Source organism: Saccopteryx leptura, chromosome 3, assembly GCF_036850995.1.
Source record: "Saccopteryx leptura isolate mSacLep1 chromosome 3, mSacLep1_pri_phased_curated, whole genome shotgun sequence".
NCBI classification, from domain to species: domain Eukaryota; kingdom Metazoa; phylum Chordata; class Mammalia; order Chiroptera; family Emballonuridae; genus Saccopteryx; species Saccopteryx leptura.
In genome coordinates this window covers 73,451,785-73,478,395 of record NC_089505.1, presented here as the reverse complement: position 1 = coordinate 73,478,395, position 26,611 = coordinate 73,451,785, and the positions used below count along the sequence as shown (strand labels likewise).

The window sequence follows — 26,611 nt, the reverse complement described above, 5'->3', positions numbered from 1 at the left end:
TCGGCAGTAATAAATTATGGGACAGTTAGGGTCAAAAGTAAAGGACCTTTTTGTAGAAATGTTTCCATATGAGGATGAATCATTGTCTGAAGAGTATCAGGGTGAGCTGGAAATGAAGGGATGTCAATATGAGAACTTGGAGCCTAAGGATGACTCGGGGGATAAAAATTTTGAAGTTATGGCTGCCTTAACTGTGGGGCCTCTGCCACCCTCAGCTCCTTCCTACATTCAACCCTCTGCTCCTCCGTACCCTTATCAGGCTGATTCCAGAGTCAAGATCTGGGAAATCCCTGTTCCAAAAATCTATAGACCAGACTTAAGATACAGGGGCCAAAATGGAGGAATTCAGCAATATTAGGCAAGGTGCTGATGAGCAGTATCAAGAATATATTTCACGGCAACTAATTCAGGGATTTGAAAGAATAGTGGTAGAAAAAGGAGTTTATATCAGAATATGTACTGATATCAGGCCTTCATACATGCAAGGTCTTGCTTTTGCCACACAGGTGTTAAGGCAAGAATTCCAGGATATTTTGATAAAAGGGAAAACAAACAAAAGAGGGAAAGTCAGGGAAATACTTATACCCATGGATCTTGTTTCTAATGCAGGGATTCGGGGCATTTTGCTAGAAACTGCCTTGTTCCCCCCAAATATCATCCTCAGCCTCTTTTTCAAGCCTGGCTGGGATACAGACATTTGCCCACACAGTAAAAAAGGGAAACACTGGGCAAACAAGTGTAAGTCTAAATATAATGCTAAAGGGCAAAGGATTCAGAGAGGCCGCAGTGGCGGTAGGAGCAGTTGTGTGGATGTGGTGTGGCTTGGCTTGGCACCGCGGTTCCAGGGTGCAGGCAAGTGGGCAGAGCAGCAGATGGTGCCCAGGCTGCCAGACTCGTTGGGGTTCTCAGCCACCCATGCCTTTCAATAGGCAGCTCGCACCTGCTCAAGAAAGGCATGCCACTGTGTCCGACCTCCAAGCATAGACTGGCCCCCAGAGATGATGTCTGTAGCTGAAGGGTGGGTAATTCAGGGAGGCGAACGGCGGAGCCTTCCCCGCCCCAATAAACTAAGCCTGCCACTCAGCTTGGGTTAAGATAGAAGGACTTAGGCTGCCAGACACAGCAGCTATTAGAATTTGAAAATGATTAGAAAACTCAGATGCTTTTCAAAATTACAGCTTGTTCTTATTGTCTAATTCTTTTTTTTTTTTTTTTTTTTTTTTTTGTATTTTTCTGAAGCTGGAAACGGGGAGGCAGTCAGACAGACTCCCGCATGCGCCCGACTGGGATCCACCCGGCATGCCACCAGGGGGCGATGTTCTGCCCATCTGGGGCGTTGCTCTGTCATGACCAGAGCCACTCTAGCGCCTGGGGCAGAGGCCAAGGAGCCATCCCCAGCGCCCGGGCCATCTTTTGCTCCAATGGAGCCTTGGCTGTGGGAGGGGAAGAGAGAGACAGAGAGGAAGGAGAGGGGAGGGGTGGAGAAGCAGATGGGCGCCTCTCCTGTGTGCCCTGGCCGGGAATCGAACCCGGGACTTCCGCACGCCAGGCCGACGCTCTACCACTGAGCCAACCGGCCAGAGCTGTCTAATTTTCTTTAATGTTTTAGTTCTTTAATATTTTAGCTACAATCCTCTTAACTATCATTTTATTTCTTTCTTATTCTATGCCTTGAAAGAGGGCAAAGGGAATGCCTATTTGGGTATGGCTAATCAGAATTTTCATGAGGCCACCTCGAAATTTTTTGAGAGAATTCTATTTGGTTTTATCCTTCTTGGGTTCTCTCTTTAAAAATAGCCCTAAGTAAAATCAAACAGGTAGCTTTCTGATCTTTAAAATCCCAAGTTTCACTCTTGATTTATGTGATTCTTGTTTGTGAAGTCTGTGTAATGTCTAAATGTGATTTTTTTTAAAGCCTGAATTAAGTTCTTGCATGTAAAAATGGAAAATGCCACCTCTAATATTCAAAAAATAAAATTCATCCCTACAAAATTTTAATTGTAATTAGAACAAGTAAAGCACACTCATTTAAATTTAAATAAAGTGGAATGTGGATCCTAAAGACTTGATAATTTAGCCAGGCTGCTCCAGGCTAAAGTTGCAGCTGCTCCAGGGCTTGAAGCAGCATGGATTTGCATAATAAAATAAAAGTCACACTAGAATTTTCCAGCCTTAATGTACTTTTTAAATTGCCTATTAATTAATAAGATAGAGATGTTTTGAAAAATATAGGAGCATTACTAATAAGTCCTAATAATTGGTCAGTGCTCAAATGCTTAATCAAGAATTTTTGCCCACTAAAGAATTAGAGTATGAAAATTTAGCATAGGGACTTTAGCAGCTCCTGCTACCCCAATAATGCATTGTGCAGACCCAATTACTTAGAAGTCAAATAATCCTGTATAGATAGACCAAGAGCTCTTTTTTCAGAAGAAACTTAAGGTAGCTGCTCAATTATTATAAGAGCAGTTACAGAAGCACATTGGACGCCCCGGAGGGGCAGAGCATCGCCCCCTGGTGGGTAGAGCATCGCCCCTGGTGGGCGTGCCGGGTGGATCCCGGTCGGGCGCATGCGGGAGTCTGTCTGACTGTCTCTCCCCGTTTCCAGCTTCAGAAAAAAAAAAATAGAAAATAAAAAATGTGGAAAACATTTTAATAAAACAATTAGCCTATGAAAATGCTAATTCTGCTTGTCAGGCTGCACTTCAGCCTCACCGCAAGACAGGAGATATAGAGGACTATATCAGAATATGCGCCGATGTTGGGCCTTCATATATACAAGGTCTTGCTTTTGCCACAGATGTTAAGGCAAGATTTCCAGGATGATACTTTGATAAAGGACAGAACAAATGAAAGAAGGAAGGTCACGGAAGTACTTCTGCCCATGGATATTGTTTCCAATGCGAGGGTTTGGGGCATTTTGCTAAAAACTGCCCTGCTCCTCCCAGATATCAAGGATAGCCAGCCCTTAAGGCTCTGGACCTCTGCCCATTTTCTAGGAAAGGGGAACATTGGGTAAATAAGTGTAGGACTAAATATACTACCAGAGGGCAGGGAAATGGACAATGGGGCCCTCCCCAGCCCCATCAAACAACAGGGGCGATGTCGGTGTTTCCTCAGCAAATTCTGATTCCAGCAGGCCAAACATGGCCCAACTATCCCAGAAAACAACAGACAGTGCAGGACTGGACCTCAGTCCCACCTCCCAATTTGTATTAACTCCAGAGATGGGACCTCAAGCCATACCCACTGGAATTTTTGGGCCACTTCCCAGTAACACAGTAGGACTCTTGTTACGCAGAAGTAGTTTAACTATGAGAAAATTCTTTGTTCTTCCTAGAGTAATAGACTTGAATTATACAGGGGAAATTAAAGTAATGGTTCACACTCTGAGGAATATAGTCACTATCTCCCCTGAAAATTGCTCAATTAATCCTTTTACTTCTTTTAAGACAAAGCCAAACCCTGCAAAAGTAACCCGGAGAGAATCAAGAATTTGGCTCCACTGATGTGGCCTACTGGATTCAAAAAATAGGTCAGAAATGCCCTGAAATGGAACTAACAATAAATACAAGGGCATAAATTTAAAGGACTTTTAGATACCGAAGCTGATGTATCTGTTATTGCTAAGCTACATTGGCCTCCTTCCTGGCCCACTCATGCAGCAGCCACAGAATTACAACGTATAGGACAGAGTAAATACTTCAACAAAGCTCTAGTTTTTTACAATGGGAAGATAAAGAAAGTCATTCTGGACTCTTAAAGCCTTATGTGCTCCCTGGATTGCCAGTTAATTTGTGGGGTAGAGATGTTTTGAAATATGGAAGCGTTACTAGTCAGTCCTAATGGTTTTAGTCAGTACTCAAATGCTTGATCAGGGATTTTTGCCCATTAAGGGAATAGGGAAAGAACAGTGGGAAATTCTCATTCTCATAGAAGTGACACCCAATACCAGAAGGCCTGGATTAGGATATCAAAATTTAGAATAGGAGCCTTGGTAGCTCCTGCTACCACAATAATGCATTGTACAGACCCAATTACTTGGAAATCAGATAATCCTGTATGGGTAGACCACTGGCCCCTATCTCAGGAGAAACTTAAGGCAGCTGCTCAATTGGTACAAGAGCAGTTACAGCTTGGGCACATTGAACCATCTAATATAGTCCATGGAATATGCCTATATTTGTCATTAAAAAGAAATCAGGAAGGCCCTGGCCAGTTGGCTCAGTGGTAGAGCGTCGGCCTGGCATGCAGAAGTCCCGGGCTCGATTCCCAGCCAGGGCACACAGGAGAAGCGCTCATCTGCTTCTCCACCCCTCCCCCTCTCCTTCCTCTCTGTCTCTCTCTTCCCCTCCCGCAGCCAAGGCTCCACTGGAGCAAAGATGGCCCGGGCACTGGGGATGGCTCCTCGCCCTCTGCCCCAGGCACTAGAGTGGCTCTGGTCACAACAGAGCGATGCCCCGGAGGGGCAGAGCATCGCCCCCTGGTGGGCATGCCGGGTGGATCCTGGTCGGGCGCATGCAGGAGTCTGTCTGACTGTCTCTCCCCGTTTCCGGCTTCAGAAAAATACAGAAAAAAAAGAAAAAAGAAATCAGGAAACTGGAGGCTATTACAAGATTTGAGAGCAATAAATAAGACTATGGAAATTATGGGTCCTCTCCAGATAGGACTCCCTTCTCCTACTGCCATTCCATGGAATTTTCACCTTGTAATTATTGACTTGAAGGATTGCTTTTTTACTATTCCTTTAAGCCCTCATGATTGCAAGCGTTTTGCATTCAGTGTTCCTTCACTTAATTTCCAGGCTCCAATGGAGTGATACCAGTGGAGAATTTTGCCTCAAGGTATGGCTAACAGTCCTACCTTGTGCTAAAAATGTTTGATTATCAAGGGGCATAGGCGACTCTTACAGCTTATAGGTTTTGAGCCTCAAATTGTTGTTGTTTCTTTTTTCAAAGGATCAACAACAATGGCTCTGGGAAACTTCCACTAAATAAATGGCAAACTGCTTTTGCAAATTTTATAGGCCAAATTGATTCTCACTACCCAGCCGATAAAATAGTTACATTTGTATTCCCTAAAACAATTGTTAATGAGCCCATTCCTGAAGCACCTACAGTCTTTACTAATGGGTCCAGCTCAGGAATAGCAGGCTTAATAATCGATGGACAAGTTTTTACTAAAATAGTCACTTTAAAATCAGCTCAAAAAGTAGAATTACATGCCATTATAATGGTTTTTTAACATTTGCCATGTTCCTTCTTTAATCTGTATATAGACAGCTTCAAAGACTTGTATGTCAACATAGAGCTCCATGTTTTATAGGACATATTCGAGCTCACTCCATGCTCCCTGGAGCTTTAACACAAGAGAATGCCCTTGATCAAACTACTCAAAAGAAAATTATTGGAGCAGCCATGACAGATCAAGCAATCCAGTCTCATACTATTCATCACCAGAATGCTGCATCCCTGCATAAACAGTTTCAACTTTCTCAGGAGCAGCACGGCACATTGTTAAATCCTGTCCAAGGGGTCCTATACTACAATCTGTCCCTTCATTTGGAATTAACCCTCGAGGACTCCTACCAGGACAACATTGGCAAATGGATGTTACTCATATACCTTCATTTGGCAACAGTCCTTTGTCCACATTACAGTGGATACTCATTCTGGATTTATAGTAGCCTCTGCCAAACAGGAGAGGCTGATAAGCATGTTATAGCTCATTGTCTGTATGCATTTTCTATTATTCGACTTCCTAATGTGATTAAAACTGATAATACTCATACATATGTAGGAAAAGCATTTACTATATTTTGTCAAACCTTTCAAATTACAGGTATTTCTTACAATCTTTAAAGTCAAGGTATTATTAAAGTGTACCCAGCAAATATTTATGGTCAATTTAAAAAAATATAAAAGGGGGAATCATATCCTGGAACTCCTGCAAATCTACCTTATTTTTTAAAAGTTTCTTTTGAATCCTGATGAACAGGAGACGCCAAATCTTTTTCTCCTGCAAATTTCTACTCTTTTTTATTTGATTCAAGCTAATAACACTTTTATCTTTTTCCAAATAACTCCAGATATATAGGCAGATAAGGACCCTCAAACCCCTCAAGATCTTTTGAGCATGGCTTTTAAGGTCTATAATGACCAAGAGGCAGACAAAGCCCAAAAGAGATCAGGTAAAATACCAGTTCTTGGCATACTCCCTTAAAAGCTCCAATGCTCCAAAAGGGCCACATAGGACTCCATCTAGGCCCTGCTTCAATAGTGAAAAGGAAGGTCATTCAGCCAAAGCCTGCCAGGCTTACATGCCTTTGTGAAAAAAAAGGGACACTGGAAGGTTGGCTTCCCCCCTCACTCCTTTAAGGGAGAGTTTATTCTCTTCCACCCTGCTCCAGCCACCTATGACCTAACCTTGCCCAGACTGCTGGGACTTGCCCCTGAAGGCTAAAGGTGCCCAAGGCTGTCGGCTCCATCTCACATGGACATGCCTAGGGTATTTCTTCCAAGTAGCAGGTAAACTGACCTCATTTATTATGGACACAAGGGCCACTTACAATGTCTTGACTGAATATTCGGGTTTTTATTCATTCCCTTGAAGATGTCTGTTGTGGGTGTTGATAGTCCTACTTTCTGCTGCTTTGTTTAATATATAGTGTTTTCTTTATTCCTCCTGCCTCAATGCCCCATTCATATTTTAGGCTGGGACCTACTCCTAATTTAGAGCTGTCTTTCTCCTTTTTGCAAACTTCTGTTACAAATTTACCTCTGCCACCCAGCTTAGTGTATCCCAAGGTTCTCTTCACCACACTACGGTTGCAGAGCTCCAGGGAAAAGCACCCTGGTCTCATCTCTCCAGGATGAGGAGAACAGAAGCTCCATCTCCACACATGCTGCAGATGGCTTTCCCAGTCTACCTGAATCGTTACCAGCTAGAAGCAGCAGTCATTGGGACTTGATTCAAGCTGCAAAGTATAGAAATGTGACAATAATTCCAGTGCCATGTGGACTTTTCCTAGACTCCTGCTGCTTGTGACAGCTGAACTGGGGTTGGGTTGCGTTTGCAGGAATGTGGAATCGTGATGGTATCAACATGGACTTGGTGAAATTACATGAACATGTTAAGGATATTACTCTTTTATAGATTCTTGTTATACTGGCTAAGAATTTGCTTAAAGGCTTTAATCACTGTAATGTATTAGAATGTTTGTTTGGATATCTCTTAGCATTGGCTATACTAATTATGTGTTTACTCTGTATTTTTTCAGTCTGCCTCCAAATTAGGATCTGGGAAACTAGGAAATCAGATGAGTGCAAATCTCAGCACACAAATTAAAAATAAAAAAGGGGGCCTGACCTGTGGTGGCGCAGTGTATAAAGCGTCGACCTGGAAATGCTGAGGTCGCTGGTTCGAAACCCTGGGCTTGCCTGGTCAAGGCACATATGGGAGTTGATGCTTCCAGCTCCTCCCCCCCTTCTCTCTCTCTCTCTGTCTCTCCCTCTCCTCTCTAAAATGAATAAATTAAAAAAATTAAAAAAAATAAAAATAAAAAAGGGGGATATGTTGTGGACCATAAATGGCACAAAGCCTTTGTAGATTCGAGGCTTAGCAAAAGGCTAAGTTCTCCCTCCTCCCCCTCCGTATTGGCTATGATGCTGAGTATTTGCACTCACTTCACTTGCTTGCTTAAGTCGCTGGGAGCAATTTACATGCCCTTCCTCTTACTCTTTGTTCAGATGTTAGTTGCTTTCACTTATGCATGGTGAGGGAATTCCTGTTTATGCCTTGGAGAGTTCCTGTTTTAGTCTCAGGTGTGTAACTTTATAACAAGAACTTCATTGATTTGCATATGGCTATATAATAAAGCAAACTAGGGCTATTGGGCACTCAGATATTGCCATCAGCATTTGAAGAGTCCTCCTGGCCCATCTTTTTTAATAAGTCTGTTTCCTTAATTCTGCAACATTCTTAGGAGCCATGCTGGTCTGCGGCACTCTGCCCATCTGAGGCGTTGCTCCATTGCAACAGGAGCCATTCTAGTACCTGATGCAATGGCCATGGAACCATCCTCAGCGCCTGTGCCCACATGCTCCAATAGAGCCTTGGCTGCAGGAGGGGAGGAGAGAGACAGAACGGAGAGGGGGAAGGGTGGAGAAGCAGACGGGTGCTTGTCCTGTCTGCCCTAATTGGAAATGGAACCCAGGACTTCCACATGCTGGGCCAATGCTCTACCACTGAACCAACCAGCCAGGACTTCAATAATCTTGAAAAGGAAGAACAGACTCAAAGAATTCACTCTTTACAATTTTGAAAGCTGCTACAAAGCTATGGATATAAAAAGCACGATGAAAATGTGTACACATAAAATGTCCCAAAATTGTTCCACTGATGGTTGTACAACTAAACAAATAAACTAAAAACATATTAGCTATTTATTTAAGTGGCTAAACTAATTGGTATATGAGTTAAACCTAAATAAAACCATTAAGTATATGATGTAAAATCAGAATCTTTAGAAAAACAAAGGCAGAGATAACATGTGCCAAGAAGAAAATCTGATTTAGGAAAACTGAGAAGGATCACACGTGAAGCACACGTAAGTTGGGTACAAGTTTGAGCTGGAACTCATATAGCATGTTAACAAGATCTATTCTTGTTCATTAAATGAAGCAATACAGGCCTTTAAGAAGAGAGCTACATAGAAAAAAATAAATGAGTAAAACAAAACAAAACAAAAAGAGCTCAGAAAGTAGAGAACATCATAGGTGATGCTAGGACAGATGAAATTTAAAATGTCTAGTGCAGAATTCTAAATTTTAAAAAGGATAGAAAGAATGTGATTCTTGCACTCACAAAGAATGAGAAGTCGGAGGCCAGCTGTCATTACAATGGGTATGATGCACAGGAAGGAAGCGCACAATAGACAACAATGGGGAGACGTCAGACTGGGAGTCCATTTCAAAGTACCGATACAGGTTCAACGAGGGGAACTGAGGAAACATTTAACAGTGATGAGAACTGAGTATGAAAAAAGCTGGAGAGAAGGGAGGCGAAGAACGACATAAACGCACAATGAAAACCAGACTCTCGTGGCAAGACAGCATCCAACGTGTGGATGGATTTTATGGTAGAAAATCACTATTTCCAAACAGGGCACAAAGGCTGAGTGGTAAGAAAACTGATGAATTGATCATTCTATCTTTCCAAAGAGGCCCAGAAAATGGAATTTCTCAGAAACAGAGGGGGTAACACAGGCTGAGACTCTGTGGCCAAGACAGAGAGTAAAATCTGAGAATGCTAGAATAAAAGCACACAAACAAAACTATGATGTAGATGAAACCAATAGGTGTCATTACTCAATGAGAAAAAAGGGGTGTTTCCCTCTAAATTTCTAGAAATAAAAAGGGTTCTCATATGTGAAGGGGTAATTTGGTTTCTTTATCCAATGTTACAGGTCTGATGTGTTCTCTGACTAGAGTATGACTTCCTGCCATTCTGCCCCCCAAATTCCCGGCTTGTTGCCACCCACTAACCTGGACAGACTAGATGTTGGGGTTCATCCCCTACTGTCCACAGTTCTTCCTCTCGCTCCAACTTGGAAAGCACAACTGATTTTCTGGATTGATTCCCTGCTCAGAGAGAAAAATGACACAAGACTTAATTTAAATTTACTGAACTGGGCTGGGGTCGGTCAACAGGAAAAATAGTACATTTTAAGAAAGGAACATGCTTCACATCTGTAAACAAAGCCTTTTGTCTCAGGAAGCAGAATGTGATACCTTCTTCTCTGAGGTAATGGAAGGATCTGAGGTTCTTCCTTTTCAGAGAACTGTAGTTATTCAGGAGAGTTAAGCAACTGAGGAGGGAAAAGCCACTAATAGAGCACCTTCTAAGTGACACAGGGGAGCTGTCCTCACCCACTGACACCAAGTGGCTGTAGTTCTCCAACATCACGTCCCGAAACATGTCCTTCTGATTGGGGTCCAGGAGCCGCCACTCCTCCCGGGTGAAGTTCACGGCCACATCGTGAAATGTCAGGCATCCCTGTATCAACACCGTGCTGTTTAGTGGTGCGATGTGCTTTTGATGATGCAAAAGAAATGTTAGTTTTTCTCCCATTTTACTTGATCTGATAAATGTATAGAGCAAAAAAATTTTATTTTATTATAAAACTGAATAATCACATGCCTAGTAAAATACAAGTTGGAGCAAAAGTAGGTTTAGATTTTTGTGCACAGAAAATACAATCATAAATAATCATACAAAAATAAACTCTATTTTACACATAATAACAACTGCAAACCTACTTTTGCCCCACTCTGTAGTCTGCAATTGTGCATTTAGTCACCTATGCATTCATCTGATCACAAGATCATGCAATGTGAAAGAGAAATTGTACTGATATAGTTCAGTATTTCTCAAATTAACTAAGGTAGTTTTTCATATTCCTCTACAAATCCATAATGAATAAAAAAATTAAAATAAACACAAATGCCTACCCAGGCGGGGACGGAGTGGACAGAACATCAACCTGAGACCTGAAGATCCAGGTTCGAAACACTCAGGTCTCTGGTTTGAGCACCGTTGCTTGCCAGCTTTGGTGTGGGGTGGCCAGCCTGTAAGATCATCAAAATGACCCCATGGCTGCTGTCTTGAGCTTAAGATTGCTGACTTGAGCAGAAGGTACCTGACTTGGTTTAAGCCCGACTTCATGGACAAAGTAATTATGAGAAGTAATCAATGAACAACTGAAGTGTCTCAACTACAAGTGGATGCTTCTCATCTCTCTCCCTTCCTGTCTATATTGCTCCCTCCCACTCTCTCAAAAGAAAAAAAAAAGCCCAAAGTCACCTGAGCCAGGAACATCTTCTACTGCTCGAAAAAAGCTGGAAATAGAGAGGGTGTGTCTCGCGTGTTGTGGGTCTGCTCTAAATTTCAGCTCAGAAACCTGTCTTCACTCAAGTGTGATGGCAGAGATACTGACACCCAATTCTAAAATGTCTTCCTGCTCCTCATGATTTTATTGCTCTGGGGAGTCAGGACCTGTGGATTGAGGAGAAAATTCAGTGACTGGTACATTTCCTCTGGGCCCAGATGCACTCACCCTCACACAGTGACCACAGTATCACTAGTGTCCATTTACATTGTGTCCCCGAAGTTTATCCCTCAGGTCAAAAAAGCCTCAGCTTCCAACTGTGGTGGAGGACCCCCTTATCCTGTGAAGTTTAAGTGGGGTGACTGTCAAAGGAGCCCTGGGCTATGACAGCCAGCCCTGCACCATCCTCAGGGGCCAGGGAGTCTCAGGAAAATCACTCATACAAAGCTGACCACATGGAAGGAGGGGACGGGGCACTGTTTTCCTTAAACCACATGTGCTCGGATTCCTCCTCAAACGATTCTGCACACCCCAAGACTGCACCCATTTCTGGGAGGGGGGGGAAGCACTAAACACATCATCAGTGTTGTTTACTTTCTTTTATTATTATTTTTTTTGAGAGAGAGAGAGAGCTAGGAGGGGAGAGAGAAGAACATAGAGCAGCTCCTGGATGTGTCCTGACTGGGGAATCACACCGGCAACCTTTGGTTGCCAGGATGATGCTCCAATCAATCGAGATCTCTCGTCAGGGCTCTTTTCTTTAGAGACAGAGAAAGGGAGAGAAAAAGAAGGAGGAGGGAAGAATTCACATGTTTTTTATTCAGTCGTGCACTCACTGCTACCTTCCTGTGTGTACCCTGGCGGAGAAATGAATCTGCAATTTTGTCACTTCGTAACAAAACTCTTAATTGATTTAGCTAATTTGCCAGAGCCTATTTTTTTAAAATATTTTAAATTATTTATTTACTTACTTATTCATTTTAGAGGAGACAAAGAGAGAGAGAGAGAGAGAGAGAGAGAGAGAGAAAGAGAGAGAGAGTGAGAAGGGGGAGGAGGGGCAGGGAGCATCAACTCCCATGTGTGCCTTTACTGAGTAAGCCCTGGGTTTTGAACTAGCGACCTCAGCATTCCAGGTGGATGCTTGATCCACTGTGCCACCACAAGTCAGAGCCTGATATTTTTTTTAATTTTTTTTTTGTTTTTTTGTTTTTGTTTTTCTGAAGCTGGAAACGGGGAGACAGTTAGACAGACTCCCGCATGCGCCCGACCAGGATCCACCCGGCACGCCCACCAGGGGGCAGCGCTCTGCCCACCAGAGGGCGATGCTCTGCCCCTCCAGGGCGTTGCTCTGTTGCGACCAGAGCCACTCTAGCGCCTGGGGCAGAGGCCAAGGAGCCATCCCTAGTGCCCGGGCCATCTTTGCTCCAATGGAGCCTTGGCTGCGGGAGGGGAAGAGAGAGACAGAGAGGAAGAAAAGGGGGAGGGGTGGAGAAGCAAACGGGTGCTTCTCCTGTGTGCCCTGGCCAGGAATCAAACCCGGGACTTCTGCACGCCAGGCCGACACTCTACCACTGAGCCAACCGGCCAGGGCCCAGAGCCTGATTTTTTATTGATACATTTGTGACAGAGAGAGAGAGAGAGAGATTAAAGAGAAAGAATCATAGATCTGATGTTACACCCATTTATGCATTCATTATTTGACTCTAGTATATGCCCCGAGCAAGGATCAAACTCACAACCTTGTCATATCTGGAAGACAAGCAACAAATGAGTGCACAACTAAAATGGAAAGACTAAGTGGAACAAGGACAAGATGCTTCTCTCTCTCTCGCTCGAATCAATGGAAAAATAAATGCATCAAAACCTACCCAGATAACTAAGTGTGTTAGAGCACCAAACAGAGAAGCCAGAGTTGTGGGTTTCATTCCTGGTCACAGCACGTACAAGCATCCAAAGAATGCAAGTGTTCCCAGAATGCTTGTCCCTGAATTAATGCTATAGATAAGCATTGTAAATGAGCTTGTTCCACTGCTGTGTTTTACTGCTAGGCTTCCCCTACTCCCTACTTCCCAATCTGTAGCAATTTTGCCTTAAAAGCTGACTTCAAACTATGTTCTGGGTTGCATAATTTGACTGATTTAGGTCTCTGAGTGGTTGCTGGCTTCAAAATAAAGACTCCTTAATTTGGCTACTTAATTGTGTGGCACAACACCTGTTTCTTGCTATTCTGATAAAACAATATATAACATTTTATACATACAATAGTCACACATACAATATACATTTATGTTGTTTTAGATATATGATATGTCATCAGGACATATAGACATATACAATATTTATAAATACAGCTTCAATACTGACTAACCTATATATTAAATTGAACTCAATGAAAGAACTGAACTATACCAAAAACTTTTCCCTTGAAAACACCAAAAATATATATAACTAATAGAGAAATGGAAAGACAGAAATCTTGGGCAAACAATGTATATAAAGAACTAAGAACACCAGACCAGGCCATGTCTCAGTGGATAGAGTGTCAGACTAAGACACAGAGAACCCAAGTTTGAAACCCCAAGGTCAGTGGCGTCAGCACGGGGTCACTGAGTTGAATGTGGGTTCATAGATATGACCTCATGGTTCCTAACATGTGCTCAAAGGTCACTGAATTGAAGTCCAAGGTTGCTGGCTTTAGCCCAAGGTTACACGATTGACCAAGGGGTAACTCGCTCTGATGTAGCCCTGCAGTGAAGGCACATGAGAAAGCAATCAATGAACAAGTAAGGTGCCACAACAAAGAACTGATGCTTCTCATCTCTATCCATTCCTGTCTGTCTCTTCTATCTGTCCTTCTCTCTATGTTTCATACAAAAAAAGGAATTAATGGCAGAAATAAACCACATTAAATGGACTTTTTTTGTCCTAAACGATACTATAGCACTGGTCGGGATAGCTCAGTTGGTTAGATCATCTTCTGGTACACAAAGGTTGCCAGTTCGATCACAGACAGGGTACATACAAAAATGAGTCCATATTTCTGTCTTTCTCTCTCTAAACATTTAGAAATTAAAAAGAATAATATAAATATTTTTATGGCATTAAATTAGTAATTTTAGATGAATCATATTTTATGATTCTACCCTCCTAGAAACTGGTAACTGCAGACACACTGGCAGGTGAATAATATGAGGAGGCATCAGGAAGGACACAAATGTCCACGACAAACCCACTTTCCTATTGTGTATTAAAGAATGCAGTCAATGCCTGAGATAAGAAAAAGTGCAAACTGCAAAGTAAGAAAGATAAAGTTATATTCAGGAATTACATATTTGAAAAAGAAAATGCATTCACTAAGCACATTTTCATTTATATGGTGAGAAAGGAATATATTCACCCATGTAATTAAATTCATTTCCTTTTTTTTTATTTTAGTGAAAGAAAGGGAGACAATCAGAAAGTCAGGGACAGACAGAAAGGAAGGGATAGAGATGCACCAACATTTAAGAAAGTGAAGACTAAAGACAGAGATTGTGAGAAAATATTTTCATTTTATGTATCTAATAAATAATTGTACTTAAACTACACAAACGATTTGCAAAACATAACAATAATACCACTATCCAATTCCATTATGTATGAGGTCATAAAATTCTTTAAAAACTGAATTTTGATAATGTCACAACTGTAAACTTACTAAATATCAGTAAGTTGTAGAATTACTATATAAACAATATATACGAATTACGGCCCAAAAGCCATGCCTGGTTTGACCATTGTTACAACATTGGTCTATCATTAATTTATTGATTTGAGAATGACAGAGAAAGAGAGAAAGAGAAAAAAAGAGAGAAAACAAGAGAAAGAACATGGGGAAGAGAAAGAGGACCAAGGATTTGTTGTTTAACCCATATACGCACTCATTAGTTGACTCCAATTGTTCCCTGAGCAAGGATTAAACCTGCAACCTTAACATATTAATGGACACTCCCATGAAAAGCATCACTCCACCAGGTTAGCACAGTCTCATAAGTAAATATTATAACATTTAAGGTTTGAAACACATATAAAAAACAAAAGTTCACAAAAATGTAAATAAATTGGAATGTGGTAATTGAAGTTGAAGTGCCTTGAAATCCTTATATTGTCATAGAAGAGTGTAAAGACACTGTTTATCACAGGATTTATAAAGTTTTACACTATACATAATCTCTAATGTCAGGATGAAAACTAACAGCTGTCTTAATTTTTATGCATACAAAAGTGGAATATGTAACTGTAAAAACTCATCTGAGGCTGACCAGGCAGTGTGGTGCAGTGGTAGAGAGTCGGACTGCGATGCGGAGGACCCAGGTTCGAGACCCCAAGGTTGCCAGCTTGAGCACAGGCTCATCTGGTTTGAGCAAAGCTTGGAACCAAGGTCTCTGGCTCGAGGAAGGGGTTACTCGATCTGCTGTAGCCCCACGGTCAAAGCACATATGAGAAAACAATCAATGAACAACTAAGGCAGGGGTCGGAACCTTTTTGGCTGAGAGAGCAATGAACACCACATATTTTAAAATATAATTCCGTGAGAGCCATACAATATGTTTAACACTAAATACAAGATAACATGTGCATTTTATGTAAGACTAACACTTTTAAAGTACAAGAAGTCTCTGAATTCTTTTTAATAACGTTGTTATGCTGTTGCTAACCAATAATGAATAAAGTACTTCTTACCATTAATGCGACTTCTGGTGCTGCATGATTTTGCTGATGGCTTTGTAGTCTGGTTAATATGTGGTGAGGTTAAGCTTCATGCAGGGGTTGAGACTTCCATCCGTTAAACGTGATCATAGGTTGGTCTTAACATTCTTTAGATGTGAGAAAGACTGCTCACATGCATACATAGAGCCAAATATTGTCAATACAGCAATACTCACGCTGCAGTGTGTGGTATGTGACGGGAAGCGTGTTCCAAGTTTTGACAATCAGCTGGTCCGCGGGTTGAAGATTTTCATTTCTCCCCTCCTGTTTGTTAGCCAACTCTGCTTGCTGTCATGCCAGTCTTTCCAAATCTTCATTCAGTGACTTGAACTTACCCACAAATCTGAGGCCTTCAGATCAGCAGCATGTAGCTCAAAATCTCTGACGGAGATACCGGGGATGTAACTCAGGTCGGCGCTGTCCACTGCACACACGTGTGGATGGGTGATGAACTTAAAAAGACCAGTGTGCTCACGAAATTCTCCAAAGCACACTTTGAATGACAGCAGGAGATTAGATGTGAAGCCTGCTAGCTGCTGGAGATCAAGATGTTGAGCAGGGTCACTTGCTGTGCATGCATATTTCCCTCCCAGTTTTGCAAAGTAAACGACCTGTTTCAAAGTCCAGGATGAAGAGTTCCAGCTTGTTTTCAAATGCAAACACTGCTTGTTGAAGTGATAAGACTTTATTTCCAATGCCTTACATTTTCACATTGAGCTGGTTCAGATGTTCAGTCACATACACGAGATAGTAGAACTTCAGGAGCCACTCAGTGTTAGCTAACTGAGGATGCTCGATGTTTTTCATTTCAAGAAAAGTCTGAATTTTGCTCAGACAGCCACGAAACAGCTGAGCACCTTTCCCCTTGACAACCAACACACACTGCTGTGCAGAAGCAGACCAGGACAATTATTCCCAACTTCATCCAGCAGTGTTTAGAACTGGCGATCATTTAAAGCTCCGGCAACAATAAAGTTGACCACTCGAATGACCAGCAACATCATCTCACCGAGCTGCTCACCACACATCTGAGCACAAAGCGCCTCCTGATGTAGGATGCAGTGAAAACTTAGGATGGGTCTCTTTTCATGTTCACAAAGAAGCTCTACGAATCCTCTGTTTTTCCTCACCATGCACAGAGCACTATCAGTACACACCGAAATAAGTTTATTCATCAGTAGATTTTTTTTCTTTAGCAAACTCAGTGAAAGACTTGCATAAATTCTCCTCTCTTGTCTCTTTCAAAGGCAAAACAGCAAGACTTTCCTCACATAATGTGTCACCGACAGCATACCTTGCAATCACGCTGAACTGGGATAAATGGCTTATGTCTGTTGACTCATCCAAAGCGAGAGAAAAGAATGGTGCTGCATTTATGTTCTTCACTTGTGTTGCCTCAATTTGATTTGTCATCATGATGGTATGATCGTGAACAGTCCTTGCCAACAGAGGCATATCTTTTATTCATTTGATTATCTTGTCTTTATCCAAAAAGTCATCAAAAAGTTCATTGGCAACATCAAGCATGAACGTTTTGGCATACTCCCCATCTGTGAATGGCTTTCTGTTTCTTACAATTGCTAAAGCACCAGCAAAGCTAGCCAAATTCCTGTCACCTTGTTGTGTCCAAACACAGAGTTGCTGCTGACTAGCTTGCACTCTGCACAGTAGCTCTTGACATGATTCTTCCTGCTGTCCCCTGCTGGATATTTCAATGCAAATGTAGTATGGTGTCTGTCAAATTGCCACTTTATATTTGACCGTTTCATTGATGCAATTTTATCATTGCATATTAGACACACTGCAGAACTTGCTCTCTCCACAAAGGCAAATTTCTCTGTCCATTCCTGCTGAAAAGTACGATACTCCTCATCCTTTTTGCTTTTAGCCATCTTCTTTGTTAAAAGGGTTTCTGCAATTAGCTAGCTGACTACTTGATTAAAACAAGGGAAGTTTACTTCCTGACCTCACAACAACCTGTGTACATTATGCATTATCCAACAAAAATCTGGTGTTGTCCCAGAGGACAGCTGTGACTGGCTCCAGCCACCCACAACCATGAACGTGAGCGGTAGGACATGAATGGATTGTAATACATGAGAATGTTTTATATTTTTAACATTATTATTTTTTTTATTAAAGATTTTCCTGTGAGCCAGATGCAGCCATCAAAAGAGCCACATCTTGCCTAACCAGGCGGTGGTGCAGTGGATAGAGCGTCAGACTGGGATGCGGAAGACCCAGGTTCGAGACCCCGAGGTTGCCAGTTTGAGTGCGGGCTCATCTGGCTTGAGCAAAAAGCTCGCCAGCTTGGACCCAAGGTCGCTGGCTCAAGCAAGGGGTTATTCGGTCTGCTGAAGGCCCACGGTCAAGGCACATATGAGAGAGCAATCAATGAACAACTAAGGTGTCACAATGCGCAACGAAAAACTAATGATTGATGCTTCGCATCTCTCCGTTCCTGTCTGTCTGTCCCTGTCTATCCCTCACTCTGACTCTTTCTCTGTCTCTGTAAAAAATAATAATAATAAAATTAAATTAAAAAAAAAAGAGCCACACCTGGCTTGTGAGCCATAGGTTCCCAACCCCTGAACTAAGGTGTCACAATAAAAAAACTGATGATTGATGTTTATCATCTCTCTCTGTTCCTGTCTGTCTATCCCTTTCTATCCCTCTCTCTGACTCTCTGTCGCTGCATAAAAAAAAAATGAAAAAAGAAAACCTCATCTGAGCCCTGGTTTGGTAGCTCAGTTGGTTAAGAGTGTCTTCCCCATATGCTAAGGCTGCAGGTTCCATCACCGGTCAGGGCACATGTGAGGAGCAACCAATGAATGCATCAATAAGTGAATCATCAAATTACCTTACATTTCCTGCTCTCTCTCTAAGAATATCAATCAGTGCAATTTAGAAAATTATTTAAAACAAAACCAAAAAAAAAATACGAAGAGATACAGAAAAAAAGAATATAAGCCACTACAATTCACTTAGATTACTGTTTTTAAAAAGATGAAAAATATTAAGCCTGACCAGGCTGTGGCACAGTGGATAGAGCGTCGGACTGGTATGTGGAGGACCCAGGTTCGAGACCCCAAGGTTGCCAGCTCAAACGCGGGCTCATCTGGTTTGAGTAAGGCTCACCAGCTTGAGCCCAAAGTTGCTGGCTGGAGCAAGGGGTTACTTGGTCTGCTGAAGGCCTGCGGTCAAGGCACATATGAGAAATCAATCAATGAACAACTAAGAAACCGCAACAAAGAATTAATGTTTCTCACCTCTCTCCCTTCCTATCTGTCTGTCCCTATCTGTCCCTCTCTGACTTTCCCTGTCTCTGCCTCAAAAAATAAAATAAAAATAAATTATATTAAGTATAAACAAAATAAGCATTCCTGTTAGTTATATTATGCCGGGGTCCAGCCCTGGGGGGGATCCAGGGGTCCCACAGGAGGAGACGGCGTCAGCGAAAATCGAGTGAGAGCCGAATTCTTTTCTTTCTCTTTATTCTCTAGTTAGCATTTACTGCCAGGCATCTCTTCCAAATGCTAGTACAGCTCCTTTTTTATACACACACACCAAGTTACAATTACATGGTATTAATCATTGCTTCTGTTTCACTATGTTTACATGTTTCTAGATAACAGTTAATTTATAGCTATAAACTACAAATCAGGTGGCAAATTATTCAAAGTACAATTAAAAAATAACTTGAATAGCGATAACAACATTGGTAAAAGCTTTTAAAGTATTGGTAATAACTAATAACTCAACTTTACTGTTGTTGGGAGTCAAGGGGCAGAGAGAGATTAACAGACAAAATCATTAAGGATTAGCAAAGGACCACCGCTTGCTCAGGCAAATGGCCTTGAGTTCATGCAGTGTCCTAATTTTTCTCACAAGACTTCAAAAGGCTTGCTTATTAAGAAATTGTCATAACATCAAGAGTAACTTTTGCTTAAAGATACATAGAGTGCACTCGCAAGATAGCTTAGTAGCAACATAATATCAGAAGGCATTAATTGCTATTGCTTCTATGGATTCTCCCATATTTCTCTTTATTATCTGAACGAAAAACCCTGGAAAGTATATAAATCTCATGAGAATGTCTCACTGAGAAAGCCCAGCAACTGCCTTTAGTCATAAAACAAGTCTCTTAGCAAAACATTCTTTTCTTGCCGACTGCACTCCCATCCAAGGCCACGTAACAGGCCACTTCACTACACTTTACCTAAGATTCTAATGTCTAGTTAAACTTTATTCAGTTACTATATTCATACACTAGTTAAGTTCTAACTTTATTCTTTCTAACATGATTAATAAGAAGAAATTCTCCTACAAACTTAACCCTTTATGAGAGATATTATGGCCAGCCTCTTATATTTATGAGCCCAGTTCAAGGGGCTTACAGGCTTTTCTGTGGAACTTACACCTTCTGTCTCATTTCCAAAGAAATTACTACAAATCTACAGGGAAAGCACGGTACTATTATCCCTGTGCCACAAATAATAGCACACACCCAGAAAAAGGGGGGATATAAGGCCAGATTAATTCAAAAAGTCAAAGGGGGAAGTATCCTTGTGCCTTTCCTTTGTGGTGACTTTGTCAACCCGCAGCCATTGGTCTTCACTGCGGTGACTTTGTCAACCAGCAGCTGTTGGTCTTCTCTGCTGTGACTTTGTCAATCAGCAGTTTTTGATCTTCTTCTGCTGTGACCTTGTCACCCAGCAGTTGTGGGTCTTCTGCTGCTGTGACCTTGTCAGACAGCAGTTGTTGATCAGCTCCCGACAATATTAAACACAAACTTTACAAAACTGTCACATTCAAATAAAATTTAAAATTAAATAACATTCTATTATAGGTGACATGTAAATAACATAATGATATGGAAAGCTTGAAATAAAAGGTTAGAAAATGATACATCATGGCTGACCAGGCGATGGCGCAGTGGACAGAGCGTTGCCTGTGATGCTGAGGACTGAGGTACAAAACTCCAAGGTTGTCATCTTGCACTGATCAACCTTGATAATGTGCTCAATATGCGAAAGCATGGACTCACCAACTTGAGCATGGGCTCGCAGACATGACCTTATTATGGTCACTGGCTTGAAGCCCAAGTTCACCAGCCTGATCACGGAGTCACTGGCTCCGCTGTGGAACCCTCGCGTTTAAAGCATGTATGAGATAGCAATCAATGAACAATTAAGATGCAGAAACTACAAGTTGATGTTTCTCATCTCTCTTCCTTCTAGTTGGTCTGTCTCTGTCTCTCTCTCTCTCTGAAAGAAAGAAAGAAAGAAAGAAAGAAAGAAAGAAAGAAAGAAAGAAAGAAAGAAAAAGAAAGAAAGAGATACACCATGAAAGGCTCACCACAAATAAACTGCTGTAACCATACTCTTATAGAAAAAGAACAAGAATACCCTAAAGTTACTGCTGAGAAAGAAAAACAATGCTCAGTAGTATTAGTTTCAATTGACCACCTTGTAAAAGCCTGAAATTCCTTTCCTGCCTGACCCTTTGGGTGCAATGGATCAGGTGTTGACCCAGAATGAAGAAGTTACTGGCTTGAAACCATGGGCTTGTCAGGTCAAGGCACAAGTGAGAAGCAACTACTATAAATTCATGCTTCCCTCTCTTCACCACCTCCACCTTATCTCTCTCTCTCCTCTCTTAAAAATTAATCCATAAAATCTTGAAAGAAAAATATTATCAAAAGCCTGCCACTCCTATGCACCTAACATAGCCTTGAGATGTATAGTGAAACTGGACCATAAAACAAGAAGAAATAAACAAATCCAGACTAATCATACACCATTGAGACATACCTCCAGCAGTAACTGACAGATATACAGGCTATCAAGAAATGATACAGCCTGACCTGTGGTGGCGCAATGGGATAAAGCATCAACCTGGAATGCTGAGGTTGCCATTTAGAAACCCTGGGCTTGCCTGGTCAAGGCACATATGGGAGTTGATGCTTCCTGCTCCTCCTCCTCTCTCTCGGTCTCTCTCTCTCTCTATCTATCTCTCTCCTCTCTAAAACTGGAATAAATAAAGTCTTTAAAAAAAAAAAAAGAAATGATACAGAATTTATGAACTACCATTTTGAAGACCAACAGAAATATTTTATAATGAGCGAAAAATGCTGAGCCTTGGCCAGGTCACTCAAGTTAGCTGGTTAGTGCCAGTCAGAAATGTATCCAATGATGCAGATTTCATCCCCAGTCAAGGCACATACAAGAATTTACTGATGAATGCATTAATAATTTGAACAAGAAATATTTCTTGCTGTCTCTTGCTCCCATTTGCTTTCTCTAAAATCAATCAATCATGCTCCCATTCGCTTTCTCTAAAATCAATCAAAATTTGTTTTAGGCCCTGGCCGGTTGGCTCAGCGGTAGAGCGTCGGCCTGGAGTGCGGGGGACCTGGGTTCGATTCCCGGCCAGGGCACATAGGAGAAGTGCCCATTTGCTTCTCCACCCCCCCCCTTCCTCTCTGTCTCTCTCTTCCCCTCCCACAGCCAAGGCTCCATTGGAGCAAAGATGGCCCGGGCGCTGGGGATGGCTCCTTGGCCTCTGCCCCAGGCGCTAGAGTGGCTCTGGTCGCAGCAGAGCGACACCCCGGGAGGGGCAGAGCATTGCCCCCTGGTGGGCAGAGCATCGCCCCTGGTGGGCATGCTGGGTGGATCCCGGTCAGGCGCATGCGGGAGTCTGTCTGACTATCTCTCCCCGTTTCCAGCCCCGTTTCTAGCTTCAGAAAAATACAAAAAAAAAAAAAAAAAAAAAAATTTGTTTTAGAGACAGAGAGAGGGACAGACAGGGACAGAAATACAGAGAGAGCGATGAAAAGCATCTACTTTTCAATGAGGCTCCTTAGCTGGTCTGTTATTTCTTTGTCATATCTGTCTTTACCACGGGGGCTACAGCAGACCAAGTCACCCCTTGTTCAAGCCAGCAACCTCGGGCTCAAGCTGGTGACCTCCAGGTTTTGAACATGGGTCCTCCACGTCCCAGTCCACTGCTCTATCCACTGCGCCACTGCCTGGTCAGGCAATCTCAACTTAAAAAAAAAAAAAAATCTTATATTAAAATAAAATTTGACTGACCAGGCAGTGGCACAGTGGATAGAGCATTGGACTGGGATGCGGAGGACCCAGGTTCAAGACCCCGAGGTTGCCAGCTTGAGCGCAGGCTCATCTGGTTTGAGTAAAGCTCACCAGCTTAGACTCAAGGTCGCTGGCTCGAGCAAGGGGTTACTCAGTCTGCTGAAGGCCCATGGTCAAAGGCACATATGAGAAAGCAATCAATGAACAACTAAGGTGTCGCAACAAAAAACTGATGATGGATGCTTCTCATCTCTCTCCGTTCCTGTCTGTCCCTATCTGTACCTCTCTCTGACTCTCTCTGTCTCTGTAACAAAACAAAAAAAAGTTGAGATAAATTTCAACTTAAATACATGGAAAGGTTGACTGTGAACAAGACTCTCAGAAGTTCATGCACTTTAAAATGTCTTGTTTCCCAAATGTATTTATACACCGAATGAAATTCCATTCAAAATCCTAAACTAACAGCTATACACAGCTTTAATAACAAAAAAGAAAGAAAGATATGCTCTATCACAGTGGTAGTCAACCTGGTCCCTACTGCCCACTAATGGGCGTTCCAGCTTTCATGGTGGGCAGCAGCGGAGCAACCAAAGTATAAATAAAAAGATAGATTTAACTATAGTAAGTTGTCTTATAAAGATTTATTCTGCCAAACTTAGTGAAAATCCAACATAAAGTACTTGGTAAGTAATTATATTATATACTTTAACTTGCTGTAACTCAGCTTTATAAATTTTATAAAGTAAAGTTACTATCCTACTTTATAAATCACCATTACTGTGGAACCGGTGGGCGGTTAGAAAATTTTACTACTAACAGAGATACAAAAGTGGGCGGTAGGTATAAAAAGGTTGACTACCCCTGCTCTATCAGTTATGAGGCTTTAAGTTACTTTAATTCTGACAGTACAATAATAGTACTACAGACAAATAAGCCACAGGAACAAAATACAAAGCCAATGAGCAGACTCCTGCACAGATGGAGACGTGATGGCACAGCAGGCTCTCCATCGAAAAAGGTAAGGCCAAGGCTCCATTGGAGCAAAGATGGCCTGGGCACTGGGGATGGCTCCTTGGCCTCTGCCCCAGGCGCTAGAGTGGCTCTGGTCGCGGCAGAGCGACGCCCCGGAGGGACAGAGCATCGCCCCTGGTGGGCGTGCCAGGTGGATCCCGGTCGGGAGCATGCGGGAGTCTGTCTGTCTCTCCCCGCTTCCAGCTTCAGAAAAATACAAAAAAAAGAAAAAGAAAAAGGTAAGAATGGTTTTTTTAAACCTGACCAGGCAATGGCACGGTGGATAGTGTAGCTTCAACTGAGAGGGGATGGAGGGAGTGTTAACTACAGGCACTAAGGGCTGCTCCCCCTCCCCCCATCTACTGACATGAGGGTTGGTGCATCTAGTGTGCTCAGATTAGCACATCCTGGTCTATGGCCTTGGTCAGTAACTTTCTGAAAAACAACAGCAGCATGAGTTACTGAAGAATAATAGGAGGAAGCAGATTTTGTCCTTCAAGAATGTACAAGCTTTTAGCACTAGAAGGTGAGATATGTCTTAACACTCCAGCCTCTTTTTTGTCTTTTTCTCTTGAGGTGTATGGGGACGTTCATCTCAATCTTTTCTGCTTTCACCTTATCTGGGGTCTTAGAGCAGTCCCTGTTTACCTCTGTTTACTTCTTCAGTCTTTCTTTCATTTAGTTTCTTCCCCCTGCACAAAACTTCTGCACCTTACAGAAATCTTACTAACAATTCAGAAATAACTAGCTTCTAGAACAACTTAGTTTCTTTCCTTTCCTTCAAAAAGTACCTCTATACCTGTTAGGTTGAGGTCTAGGACCGCTTACCAGAAATCCTCTAATCCTCTACTGGCCAGGTTCAAGTGATTTGGCTTCAGGGCAGTTCCTTAACTCTCCACCTGAGCAAAACTGACTGATATTCCACCTCCCCTCACCACCCACACCTATATCCCCGCTGGGGCATTTCCTCATTAAGTAATCCCCTTCCCTGCCCCAAACAAAAGTTTCCACCAAAATTAATCTTGCTAGCCTTGCTCACTAACACTATAAAAGCTTAAATCCCCAGGCACTGAAGGCTGACGCCATTTTGGACTCAGCCCATCTGTTTGCAGATACATCAATAAATTTCTTATAAACCTCATCAGGCCTGACCTGTGGTGGCGCTGTGGATAGGGCATCAACCTGGAATGCTCAGGGCGCTGCTTTGAAGCCCCAGCCTTGCCCAGTCAAGACACATATAAGGAGCAAACTACAAGTTGATACTTCCCGCTCCTCCCGCAGCCTTTCCTCTCTCACTCTCCCCTATCTCTAAAATAAATAAATAAAATCTTTTAAAAATATGCCTGAATAGACGGTCAAGCAGTGGATAGGGCATCAGCCTGGGATGCTGAGAACCCAGGTTCCAAACCTTGAGGTCACTGCCTTGAGCATGGGATCATAAACATGACACCCAGGGTGGACAGGGGGGGGAAAAACCCTTCTTCACCAAACATTAGCAATACAACGGCTCCTTCCAAGCAGAAACGGAATCTGCGATTTACAATCTGCGACCCTGAAGGCAAACACCGCAGCCTTACACTGAGTACACACAGGTGCTGCCCAGGCCAATGCAAAATATAAGCAAGCAAACTTAAAAAACATTTGTAAAGATTATTTGCCCAAAAGCACCCAAACCACAGGCAGTCACCTGCTTCCTCCGAAATATTTTGGAGTTTCTTCCACACGACTCATCCCACCACCATAATTCCAGGGGTCCACACTGCACCACTTCCACCTTGTCATGTGAGAGACAAACCTCCCACCAAAAAAAACATTTCGGAAAATTTGAAAGGACAACAGCACACTAACCTGATTTTCTGCAGCCCACGAGGAATTTAAACTTGACACTTGCACAAACTGATCTGGCGCCTGAAAGCGTCATCCCGATATAACCGTTACGGTGGCCGAGGAGGACCTTAAGCCTTAGATTGAAACACAGGTAATTTCCCACACTCCCTTCGAAGGTGATACGTCAGCGCTGGCTTGCTCCACAAAGGCGCATTGGGAGCCGCCATGTTGGAAAACTTAAACCCCTATGTATATAAAAAAAAGCAGCAAAGTTGGATCCTGTCACCTGGGGTGGCTTGGAAGGTGGGAAGGTCCTCAAACTCTGTTTTCTTGGCACTATTACTCTTCGCGGAAAGCGAGTGTATTCTCAGAGACTGTAGTTTCCAGAGGCAAAATAAAAAGTGAGCTAAGTTTTCTTCGGTGACTCAACAGAAATATCATAGACACAGCAGTTTTTTTAAAGTTTGTATTTTTAAAAAGTGAGTTCAGGCCCTGGCCGGTTGGCTCAGTGGTAGAGCGTCGGCCTGGCGTGCAGAAGTCCCGGGTTCGATTCCCAGCCAGGGCACACAGGAGAAGCGCCCATCTGCTTCTCCACCCCTCCCCCTCTCCTTCCTCTCTGTCTCTCTCTTCCCCTCCCACAGCCGAGGCTCCATTGGAGCAAAGATGGCCTGGGTGCTGGGGATGGCTCCTTGGCCTCTGCCCCAGGCGCTAGAGTGGCTCTGGTCCCGACAGAGCAATGTCCCTGGTGGGCGTGCGGGGTGGATCCCGGTCGGGCGCATGCGGGAGTCTGACTGTCTCTCCCCGTTTCCAGCTTCAGAAAAAAACAAAAAAAAAAAAGTGAGTTCTTTTCAAATTTTTGAAATGGTCAAGAGTTTATATAGTTGATGTAACAGCAGAGAGTGATACTCTACAGAGAAGAGGTCATACGTCCTGTAAAGGAACACCAACCGGGAACTGCTAGCGGAAATTTTCATAATATTTTTAAGACCAGAAAAAGATTTGAAGAAATGGGTTCTGAGTAAGGCTGATCATCACCAACCAG

At 42.6% G+C, this 26,611-nt stretch overlaps 1 protein-coding gene across 1 annotated transcript in view; it reads right to left on the bottom strand.

Annotated features, from left to right (window-relative positions):
* Positions 1–25,663, bottom strand: part of LOC136398210 (zinc finger protein 615-like) — a 28,265-nt gene extending 2,602 nt beyond the window's left edge. Inside the window, exons 1-3 of the mRNA XM_066372581.1 lie at positions 25,591–25,663; positions 15,973–16,061; positions 9,930–10,092 (exon numbers count right to left, since the gene is read on the bottom strand). Of these exons, the coding sequence (XP_066228678.1) occupies positions 9,930–10,092; positions 15,973–16,061; positions 25,591–25,663 (325 nt within the window). The remainder of the gene's footprint in view (positions 1–9,929; positions 10,093–15,972; positions 16,062–25,590) is intronic.
* Positions 25,664–26,611: the final 948 nt, after the last annotated feature.